At 43.5% G+C, this 12,200-nt stretch overlaps 1 protein-coding gene across 3 annotated transcripts in view; it reads right to left on the bottom strand.

Annotated features, from left to right (window-relative positions):
- The window catches only part of DAAM1 (dishevelled associated activator of morphogenesis 1), a 161,930-nt gene that overhangs the window by 72,356 nt on the left and 77,374 nt on the right, over positions 1–12,200 (bottom strand). For all 3 annotated transcript variants that reach the window (XM_032405215.1, XM_032405214.1, XM_032405216.1), the window contains one exon: positions 8,850–8,939. In XM_032405215.1, coding sequence (XP_032261106.1) covers positions 8,850–8,939 — 90 coding nt within the window. The remainder of the gene's footprint in view (positions 1–8,849; positions 8,940–12,200) is intronic.

The following is a 12,200-nucleotide window of genomic DNA, read 5'->3' as shown; positions in this document are numbered from 1 at the left end:
AGAAACTGAAGGTATTTTTCAAGCACTTGCCTTTTCTAGGCAGCAAAGAAGGAATTTTAATTTTATTGAAAAACTGGCTCAACCCACACACATACCCATTTCCCAGAATTCAGCTGGTATTCACAACTGCTTTGCCAGGCAAGCCTGATGATGGGAGCATTCCCAGGGACTACACGGGGTCAGCAGGGACAGAAGCACTGCAGTGGGCACGGGAATGAGAAGAAAGAAGTGGAGTAGAGACTGACTTTCTCAGGGTCTCAGTCTTCCCAAACATAAATTAAGGGTGCTCCTGATACCAGATTCAGGGCTCCCCAGGAGCTTAGGGACTACATGTTAATCACACTGCCCTAGAACTTCTGACATAAAGGGGACCTCCTTTTACCAATTTCTGGTGGTAACAGCAAAGACTTGCTTGGTTTCTTCCCTTATCTACACTGTATCCTCCTAACTTACTATTTCTGCCTCCAAAAAGTTCTGAGGTTCAACTAAGGCAGGGGCTTTTGAAATCTTCACTACTGTTCTAAGAAAACCAACTTTATGATTTAAGAATATGGAGATGAATCCCAGACTAGCATGAGTGGAAACAAGCAGAAAGTGAGTCCACACTACTATTTTGATCCTAGTCACCATCACTGAAGTCGACAGTGGCAACAACTGTCATGACCATGCCCCAAGCTCTCTGGTAACTCTGAAATTGTATTATCTCCCTTTCCACAACCACTCTGTGACGTTGGTCTCATTTTACAGAGAAGGAGAGAGAAATCAGAGGGGTTAGGAAATATGCCCTAGTAAATGGCACTCTCCCTCTCCTGGTCACCCTTCAAATGGCCTTTATGCAAAGTATTTTCTCATAGCTATTATTTGCCTTCTGTTTATCTTAGAAAAAATAGTGTTGCACACACATTACAATACAGTTTAGAATAACTATGAGGGGCAAACATAATTTAGGAAGCTTGCAGCAGATCCCTTGCCTGAAAAGGCCTTTGGAGATAATCCACCCCAAGACTGGCAACATCTCAAGGCTGAAAAACAGAGACCTGTACAGAACCAGAACATAAAACCCGAACGGAAGACTACAGAAATTGCCCACAATATTTTAGATTTGTTCACTTCTCCGAGCACCAAGAAAGAGAGATATGTTCTGGTTCATTCTACAGGCAAGTTTGCTTACTGCTTCATTAATGGAGCTGGGTGCCTACTGGGTGGGTATCAATACAAAACTCCTAGCTTAGGACCCTTCCGCACCCTTCAAGACGGGTCGTAGCAGGCACAGCTGGAATGACAGAACTGGTTAACCCTGGGAAGGAAAAAAATGCCCCAAATTGATGTTAATAAACAAAGGGATTGCAGGAAAAGGAGGCACATAAATACTCATGAACCAATCACCATTTTTTGAAATACAGCATTGGTTTAAGGGCTGCCAGAAGCAGAGGATCCTTGAATTTTCGACTCCAAATCTAAAATTGGGTGTTCATTTTGATAGCACTGGCTTTTTCAATAAAAAGAAAATAAAGAAAGGAAATGGGTCACTAGCTTTGAGACTGCACTACTTAGGGGGTAAAGGGGAATGAGAAACATAGTTTCAGTGGGTTTCTGGGCAGAAAACTCAGGAAATCTCACCAGGGCCAAGATCCTCATGATTTCACAGTTATTGCCTAAATAGATACATGGTACTGAAAAACTTTGGGTGGGTTACAGATTCACCTTTGTTTTAATGTCACCAGGGAAGAGGGAAAAAAGAGAGATAGAGGGGAAAAAATAGGTCCCTGAGCTAGACAAAGGGGGGTGGGGGGGGAGGGTTGCCTCAACAACACAACCACTGGTTGCATTTTAAAAATAATACTTACTTTTCCTCCTAATTTCCATAGAAGTATGTGCTGGCTTTGTAATGTTCGAGTTGGCTAGGCTGAACAATATCCCTTCTGGTAGGTTGCCGGGTACGGTGACCCACAAGAGAGATTCTCACAGGAGATGGGGAAGGGAAGCAGCTGCCATTTTGTACTTCAGACAGGTTGTCCTTTCTCTGCAGGCTCACCTTGTTGGTGTGGAATAGCAGGCGGGTCTGCAACTGCTCCACCTTCCCCTGGCTCCTCGTTCAGCTTCTCCTAGGCCAGGTGTGTGTGTGCTGAGCTCCAGGATGAATGGCTCAGGCTTCTGCACGACACCCACACCAGAGTCAGAGGCCAAGGGAACTGACTTGGGCTTCAGTCTGTCCTGTGGACTCCAGCCTATCCTTGCTCTCTCCTAGTTTATATCCACCTTCCTTCCCAATTGCCTGTTCCAAGGACATGGAGCTCCAAGGACATGGAGCTCCAGCAACAGAAACAAAGGCAACAGCCTTATGGAGAGTGCTCAGTCAGCTTCATGATTATGTCAGGGTGAATCTCTTTGCTCTGTGGGTCTCTGCCAGTAGTCCTGCTTCTCTGAAACCTGACTGATACAAATACATTGTTTGTACGTTTTAAAAAGAGCAATTTTATTTTTACAACTGGGGAAAAAAATACCCCAAAGTAAGGGGGAGAAGGTACTGTAGAAAATTTGGGAAATATCTATACAAAGAAAAAAATTAAAGTAAATCACCCACAATCCCACCAAGCAACTGTTTCTGTCTGCCTACCTCTATCTATACTCCTTTGCAAACTTTGATCGTACTGATTATGGTTTTATGCCTTCTAAAAAAAAACAAAAAAAACCTTATCATTACAGGCTGAGCAGTTTCCCATGTCATTAAAATTTCTTTTGAAAACATGACTTTTCAATGGCTACAAAATACTCTGTTACGGTTGTGTATTACAATATAACCATCCTCTTTTAAGTTGGTTACAATCATGGGCTTTCAGGAGCAACATTACAAAGAACTGCCTCACCCTGGTTCTTTGCGATATTTCTCATCACTTCCGTGGGATCAATTCCTAGAAGAGGAATGTTTCAGGCTCTGAATACATATTATCAAATGGTTTTGATCACCATCTTCAGGTCAATCAGCATCTCATACTTAGGCCAATGTTCAAAATACTTATCAACCAGCATAGCATGGGCATCAATGAATCGGAATCAATGATTTAATGTGGGAACAGGGTCTTAGAGTCCCCTTGGTGCCATGCCAGGAGTTAACGCTTGAATCGTGGGGGAAAACTGGTGGACCCTTGGGGGAAGGATCAGACTGTCACGGAGATTTTTATCAGGAGGGTTTGAGGCAGCTGCCCTTTACCAAGGAAGTTGGCAATATTTTGACAGTTACCATAGTTTCACTGGGGTATGCTCAGTGAACATCAGCCTATGTTGGAGTTTCTTTTCTTTTCTTTTCTCTCTCTCTCTCTCTCTTTCTTTCTTTGTTAAACTATGTTGGAGTTTCTACCTGACCTTCTCTTCTCTAGGCTGAACAAACCTCAGTTATTTCAGTCTTCCCCCACCGTGTCTTCTTTTTTCAAAAGTTTAAGCCTCTTTACAGATCTCCTAACAAGCCCTACAAATCAGATTAGGCCAACAGTCTAATGTTGACCTTTTCAGTGTTGGAAAAGGGACAAAGACCAAAGTACAAACCAAGAGGGAAAGCATACAGTGCATGTGAACATAGCTCAACTACTGACGAAGGAGCCGGCATCTAGATGGGGGGATAAAAGCATGACAGTATCAGCTCTCTCACTGGTGTAACTGCTGGACAGGACAAAGTGGTGAAGGAACTGTCGTCTGAGTCACACACATCTACCCCCAAAGATTGGTGGCTCCTTCCTTTGTGCCCCAGGGCCTGTTTGCTTACCCTATTATGGAGCTTATGACAAGACTTGGCAATTATTTGATCTTATCTGCTTCTCCTACCAGGATCATCCACTTCAGGAAATCTGATTTATTTGTTTAGTCATCCCCAGAATTTAGCCAAGAGTCTGCCCTAGAGAAGTACTCAATACACCTTAGGTGAATCACAAACCACCTTGCCCTTCACCAATTGCATGGCTTCATGGAGTGGGGCCCCAGATATTCCAAGCTAGCTGTTTCTTAGTGGTTCAGTACGGAGTTATATACAAACCCTCATCTGTCAGAGTCAGGGAATATGTAGGTAAGGCAGAGAGTTTCAGAGCCTGCAGAGCCTGGAGATGCCCACTGTCCTCCAGCTTCTGTGCTCCCCTCATTTGTTCTTTTAGAGAAGTAGAGGGCAAAAGACAGCCCAGTCTTATTTCTGATCACTTCTACTTCTGCCACTTTCTTCAACCCCTTAGCACTTGAGTGTACAAATGCCAACTGAAATCCATTATCAGGTGAAAACTCATTGGCAGGAAACCAACCCGAGTACTTGTTAAGAACTCTAGAACTACAATTACTGAAAAGTAGTTTTTGCCTTTCAACTGATTCCGTCTCCCAAATCTTGATAGCTAATAAGGTGAACACTTGAAAATCCAAGCTCACTCTACTGTATGTTTAAACAATTATAGTAAAGAAAGGATACCTAGCTTCTCTTCCTTCTCAGGTTTTCCAGGTCCAATACCGAACCGCTGCTTCTCGTCCCAGCCTATCCACAGCAGCTTCTCATTAAGATACTGGAAACAACTAGAGGATGAACGTATCATCTTGCCTCCTCATTTTACAGCTGGTTTGTCTGACAGTTGTGCAGAAAACCTATGGTCCCTCTTGTCTTAATTCCACCACTTTAGCATATGTTCCTTTAAAGGCACAAGGACCTCAACTCTCAAGGAACTGAAAGAGCTGCATCCTGACAACTGTACACAATACAATTTTAATCTTTTTGTGTGTGTGGTGAAAGGAGAATTGCTTTTTGTGGGGAAGTGATCCAATAGGATATGCAAACCAAATGAAGGGAGTGAATGAAAAAGTACCAGCTGAATTTTCAGCCCCTTCTCCTAGATGTCTTCAAAATGTACCTAGCACCAGACTGGTACTTTGCACACATCTCAACAACTCCACCGCAGCCAGGTTAGACAAGATTCTTAAAGGACTGAATTCTTTTTTCAAAAGTTTAAGCCTCTTTACAGATCTCCTAACAGTCAAACACACCCTCGGTGGCAGAGTAAAAATTCACCTTCTCTGCAGAAGAACTGAAAAGATACAGAAATGCAATATGGAGAATCCAAAGCCACTTACTCAAACCTTGGCTTTAGAGATCGGAAACAAAAGGAGGGCAATTGGTGCACTCCTCAAATCCTGATCTTTGCCTCAAATTCCTGATGACGCTACAGCTAACAGGGAGCACCATTCACCTACTCTGTAAGCTCGGAAGCTCAAGGAGGGGGAGCAAGTATTTCCTGGATGCCTATAAGGACCGGGTAAGTGACACAACTAGAGCGAATCGCCCCTGCGAAGAGCCGCAATTAAAGGTTTCTGCCAGTGCCGATAGGAGGATCGTTGTCGCCGTGACAGTGTACAAAGCAGTTTCTTCTCTGTCTCCACGAAGCCCTCTCCTTACTTTTCCCAGGGTTTAAAAATCATGTTAACAATACGCAAACACAGCATGGCCAGATGCCTTTCGTGGTCAGATGGTTCATTGTTTAAAAAGTTTCAGTTTAAAATCCAAAAGATTGTTAACAGATGCAGTTTCTGGCTAGGGACTGGGAAAAACCTCACTTAAACAAAAGAGTATGTTGTGATTGGAACTAAAAAGGGAATTACCTTTAAAGATAAGAACCACAAACATTTCCTATTTGAAAATACCTCCAGCCCCACCAACAGGACCTTTTTGTGGTCCTTTCACGAAAGTTAAAAAACATTTGACAGTGGACTGCGGCATAGGACAAACCATGGCTGACCAACCAGTCCAGTCGTTTTTACAGATTTGTTTGGACTTTCAACAAGGCCACAACATCCATCTCTTACTCTCCCCCGGATTACTCAATTAGGCAAGCCTCCAATTAATTTCTTTCCAATTCTTTTAGCCCCAGAAATACTTTCGCTGCTTTCATTTTGGCTCTGGAAATGGGTTTTCAACTAGAGACGTAGATAGAGGCAAGTGTGAGAAACGAGCACAGAGCTTGATAAGCAGACAGCCGCTGCTGGGACTTAAGTCACCATTGGGTGGAAAAGAGCCACTTGGCTGCGGAAGGCCTGGCCCCATCCTCAGTTCCCAGTCTCGTTTGCCTCCACAACTGCGGTGCACTTTTACACAGAAAGCCTGCTTTTCACCAACTCATGGGTCTGTTTCTGTTGGCTTTCATGGGCCCTTACTCTATGGCTTCACTATGTGTGAGAATGTCTGTAATGCCCTGGGTTCTAATCTTGAAAGATGGAAAAATCTAAGAAGCCATGAGTCTGTAGCTTTCCCTTGGCCTGAGAAATGGATATGGTTTGGCTTGCTGGTGACAAGCCTGATTTGAAAAGGCTACCTAAGATATGGTCCAAGGAAAACAGTCTGTTCTTCGTAATAAAGATGGCCACCATGGGCTCCATTTTGAGAACGGGCAACCTGTTCCTTACGAGATCACATTATATGAAGACAGGTAAACATCATGCCCTTTTCACACTTAGGTTTTTGTTCTCGTATTCACTGTATTATTTCCCTATTTATTACAGCGCCCCAAAAGGTCAGTTTCAGACCAAACACAGAGCAGAGTTTTAACATTTTGAGAAGCTCTAATCAACAAAATCCTTAATTTAGCAACAACTAGCAACCATTTTAAAGTGAGGCAGATGTATAACCCCATGGGAATCCCTAAAGAGTTAAAATGGCTTTCCCACTCAGCCACGCCTTGGCGGTCACGTAAGGAATCCAGGCTGCAGGAATGAAGCGAGCAGGAGAACTGCACTTCCAAGGATCTGTGCAGTCTGGCCAGGTAGTAGGAGGAAGGGCCCATCGGGATTCTGAGGCCAGGGGCCACATCCATATCTATCCTCCGACAAAAAGGCAACCTCACCATGTGCACATGAGACAGGGTTTGCAAGGGGATTTGATAGGCCTGGAAATTGAAAAATGAGCAGCAGCTGCACATCCAAGGTCATTACTATCCTCCAGGGTTTGCCTTTTCTAATCTAAGGGGCAGTAGTTTCCATGATTAACTTTCAACTGCTGTCAAGGGTGTAATAAAATCTGGGAAAGAAGAAAACTTTCCCCTCAGTAAGCTGCTCCCATTTCCCTGCCCTTTCCTTTCCTCCAGTGTATATTCTCAATCCTCACTTCATATTGTTTCCTAATTTTGAGAAAAAACTCTGCACTTGGATGAGCCAAAATAGACAATGTCCTATGTGCATACAGGCACTTGAAGATTTTTCCTTCTCAGTACCAGGGGCTAGGTCTTTAAGATGGTCCCTTGTTTTCCAAGACCATACAATTCCATCACTTTCAGAACTGAACCCTTTTTATTTTTAAAATTCTTTCCCAGTGTATTACATCTGTTTCCTGAGCCATTCCAATGAGTTCAACAAGAGAGAGCCATGTACAAAGAGAAAAGAGGACAAAGTCATTCACAAACACATTTTCCTGGTTACTACTAGATTAGGAATCCTTAAGACTACAACTTAGTCCGATCTGGTAGCAGCTCAGAAACCATACGGAGAGGTTACAGCTGGACATGTCTCTCAGCAAAGGCCCCCGGAACCAAACCCCACATGTAGTTTTATCAATTGTAACTGCTCAGGTGGAAAACTAATTGTGCTTTCAATTTTTTTTTTTTTTTTTGACAGTTCAGTATAAGACTAATGACAACTTAGTGGTTCGCTCATCATACACTTATTTCAATGTGTCTGATGCTGGAGTTACAAAGAGGAGTTAAGCCATGGTGGCTCGCCCAGAGAGGCACAAGTCTGGCTGCAAAGGGGTACATGGAGGCTCGATATGGCAGAGATGTTCCTGGAAGGCTGGCACGGCAACCAAACAAGGCAGCAAAGAGGCAGTGGGGCTGAGAGACAGTCACGTGGGCAAATGCACTAGTCGCATAAGAAGAGGGTTCTCTGACTGATACTGTGTCTTAAAAGGAAATCGGATTGCTACAGTTTGTTCCTATTTCCTTGGGGCAGCAGTGAGTAACTAGAGTGTCCACTGCCTTGGGGACAGGTAACGTTTCCCTTCGGTGCTAAACTGCCCTTCCTATTTACCCCATCTTGATTCAAGTTCCTACTGGAACAGAAGAAAAAGTGGAAAAAGATGGCCATGAACTTGATTGGTTCCAAAAATGGGGTGGGCACAGTCTGCAAATTTGCCACAGGGTTTAGAAGGTGGCAGAGTGAATGTGATTGCAGGAGATACAGCCCATGGGGTGATGCCTACACCATGAGTGCTGATATCCACTCTTCCCTTCTGCAAAGGTAACAGGACCAAAAATAAAGACTGCTTTCCTTGCAGGTGGGGCCATGTAGCTAACAGTGGGGTGGGAGGGGAATTCAGGTGGATGATTCCCGGGACATGTCCCTAAGAGGGGAGGTGGGGAAGTGTGTTGCCTTCTTCCCCCTTCCTCCATCCTTAGTTTAGAACATGAAATGGCCAGAGAGATACCTTGGACCATGAGGACAAGGCCACACCCTAGAGTCGCTGAAATGGAAAGTTGCTAGGAGATGGGAAAGGAAGATTGAGACCCCAGAATACTACTCCTAATCTACTGAGATACCAACTTTTATGGAAAGAACAGGTGGAAAACTTTGATTTTTGTGTACACCACTATCATTTTGGGTCTCAGTTGCACAGGATTACAAATCATGGTTACAGGTGTGGGGGATATGGGGAGGTGTCCAACGAAGTGTTCATAAAAACAATACCCAAGCTGTCGGCACTGCGCTGCACGTAGCAACAAGGCCGTGATCTGGTTTGTACGTTACAAAGAGCTGTCTGAATTTCAGTGGTGAAAAGGGAGAGCAAAGGGCATGAAAAGTGATCATCTTCCAGTTAACCATAAACACAATGAATCTCTTACCTTTTTCTTGCTACAGTATATTTGCCATTTTTTCTCAGCTGGAAGTGCAAACATGGCTTCCCTGTGTTTGTCTGTCAGGTCAAGTTCATCCTGAGGGGAAAAAAATAATAATTAGTATTTCATAGATTAAATGTTATTCCTATAGGAGAGATTATCAGTATCATTAGGGAAAAGAAAAAAAAAAAACCCACCAACATATAGTTCAATGAACTTGGAAAAGACCAAGAAGGCAAGGTATGTGTTGCCACTGTTAAGAAAGCATGTCTCTGGCATGGGGCTGAGTACCGAGCACAGCAAGGACGACAAGACTCACCCTACACCTACCGAAGGGTGTGGGAAAGCGGGCTGGGCCCAGACAGAACACTCGAGCCAGTGTGCTCTGCTGTAGAGGGCCCGGTGAGCATTAAAGGCCATCAAAGCTCCGGGAGTTTGGAAGGATCACTCATATTACAGATGGCGGTTCACTGGGGGGTGGCTCCACAAACACCGGGTATCAGGCTGGACCTGAAGAACCTGGACATGATGAGAGGAGGAGAGTAACGGAACCAAAGGCGGGGGGTGTGAGAACAGATGAGGTGTGTTTGGGGGACAGCGACCGGCTTAGCGGAAGCACTGGAATGATGCAAAGAATCGTCACATGAAAGGTTTGGGAGGTAGGGAGTGACCAGTTGTGAAGTCATAAATGTCAGAATAAGGAGTTTCTTCTCTTGACCAAGGAGAGCCAATGAAGGTTGTGAGCAAGCACATGACATCTTCATTGCCATAAATCCCACTAATATTTATTCAGAGCTTTACGCACCAAGCGTTGTGCAGGCATGGTCTCGGTTCCCACAACAACCCTGAGTCCACTCATTATTTATGTCCTCGTTGTAGTAACAATGCCTACTGTAATACAGCTAGGGGAAATTTAGGTGGAAGATTGGGTACGTAACTTGCTCCAGACCACACACCTAGTAATGACGGGGCTGGTTTTCAGCCCGCAGCTGTCAAACTCCAGAACCCAGACTCAGCCTCTCAGATCAGTGTCTGGAAACATTAATTTTACAGTGGAATGCAGCTTAGATTGGACACTAAGGGAAGGCAATTTACAAACATCCATAACTAATGAATAACAACAATAGGATGATGAATATAAAGTGTTTGGAGAAAAGCTCTTGGCATTTAATAACTCAATCATCCCTGGTCTGTGTTACTGGCATTGAGCGTCTAGTACATTTTTATTACTAGAGGGAAAGTTACCTAGTTGAGGGTGCAGACTGGTGGGTGTGAGGCACATAAAAAGATGCTGTAAATTAAGGCACAATGAGGTTTTGATCCCTGAGGAGCATAAACACGTTCCCCCTCTGAATGCCCTTGGTATATACTTGTAATTCTGCCACTAGTAGACATGGGCTTCACACCTCATACTCCTACCTCCATTTATCATCAAGTCCTGTCATTTCTTTCGTGAAAGGTCTCACGATTTTTCCTTTTTTGATTCCCAATGAAACCACCCAAATTTATGCTCTTGTATCCACTCCATTGGCTCCGGGCAATAGCCTCCCCACTGCTTCTCCTTGCCTTTCCAACCCTCCCTACGGCACACCCAGAATTCATTAAAGCAGCGGTACTTAAACCTGAGAGAACCTTGGAATCATCTGGAGGACTCCTTAAATCATTGATCGCCCAGTGTTTATGTTTAAGGACTGAGCCGCTGGGAGCGAGTGTGAAAATCTGAGTATCTAAAAAGTTTCCAAGTGTTGCTGATGCTGCTGGTCCGGGGACACTTTAAGACCAGCGCCTTAAAAATCAAGCTCCTGTGCTGTTTTGAGCTCCCAGTTCAAAAAACTTCACTAGTTCCACACCCCGACAAAATTAATTACATATTCCTCAGCTTGCCTTTGAGGTCTTCCATTTAAAACCCCAACTGACTTTGCCAGGCTTGCTTCTAGTTATCCCTTCTGCCTTATTCTGTTACCACCTACACCTCCAGGGCCCAGCCACTCAGGGCCTGATACGGTGTGAGCTTCCTGGGGAAGTTCTTCATCTCCTTAAGCCTCTACTTCCTCATCTCCAGGATGGGCATATCATTCCACTTGCAGGGCTATTGTGAAGATTAGCAACATGGACTAAGTATGGGGTAATGCTTGGCACAGGGCGGGTAGCTGGGTGGCTGCAGTATTGTTATTTCTCTCGTCATTTAGACATAAATCAGGTGCTATTTTCTTTTAAGAGCAAAGTAAACAGTTAAGTCACTAAAACACACACCCACGCACTATGACACCCTAACCACAAGAAACTAGTTAAGAATTTTAACAATGAACAATCAGGGAAGGAATGAAAGATATTTACAGAAAATCCCATTATGAGGGAACATGCTAAAAATGTTAAGATTTTGGCATGCAACTATTAAATATGTGAAGTGATTATTTTTCTTACTTTCTTCCTTTTTTAATTTCCTATAAGTCATACCTGCTCTCACCTGTTGATGAATGAGGAAAGTAATGTGACATAAATCACTTCCCAACAATTACGGGGGTTTTTTTGGTGGTGGTGGCGGGGGGGGGGGGGGTCAGGTCAGTTATTCAAACAGCTCGATAATATGCTGCTTAGTTTGGGGAAAAGGTTTGTTATTTGTAAGAGAAAACAGCACTACTCATGTTGCGTCTTTTACTACACTACAACACTGTGTTTGTGCTATCTGAGCAGAGGTATAAAGAAACAGGTGAATCCTAAAACCTAGAAATTCACAGCGAAGAGGATTAATAAGTATTAATATTACTATATTTTGCTGTTAAAAGTAGAATAATGCCTCCACAGTTGAACTAGGACTTAGAAGCAGATGGTTTTACGCAAGAAGAGAATTTCCATAAAATAAAAAAATTAAAAATTGCTATAGGGTCTTTGGATCTAATTTTGAATTACACTAAGAAAATGAAGGCGGGGTACCTGGGTGGCTCAGTCTGTTAAACATCGGATTTTTGATTTTGGCTCAGGTCATGATCTCAGGGCCATGAAATGAGCCCCATGATGGCCTCCACACTGAAGATGGAGCCTGCTTAAGATTCTTTCCCTCTGCCCTTCCAACCCTCCCACCCCCACATGCTTTCTCTCTCTTTCTCTCTCTCTCTCCCCCCCACCTCAAATAAATGAATCTTTTAAAAATAATAAAATTTAAGAAATTTACAGAAAAAGAAAACGGGGAAGAAATAATGGATACTGGTAACGGTAATAGCTAACAACTATTGAGTACTTTCTGTGTGCTCAGTAGTACTGTTTTGTATGAATTAATTTATTTTCACAACAATCCTATAAAATGGGTACTGTTACCCCATCCTCCGGGAAACCGAATCATAGAAAGATTAAGTAGCT

The sequence above is a fragment of the Phoca vitulina genome, unplaced genomic scaffold (assembly GCF_004348235.1).
Source record: "Phoca vitulina isolate PV1807 unplaced genomic scaffold, GSC_HSeal_1.0 scaffold7, whole genome shotgun sequence".
Lineage (NCBI taxonomy): Eukaryota > Metazoa > Chordata > Mammalia > Carnivora > Phocidae > Phoca > Phoca vitulina.
Note: the sequence above shows the minus strand (reverse complement) of the source record. Positions and strands in the feature narration are given on the sequence as shown.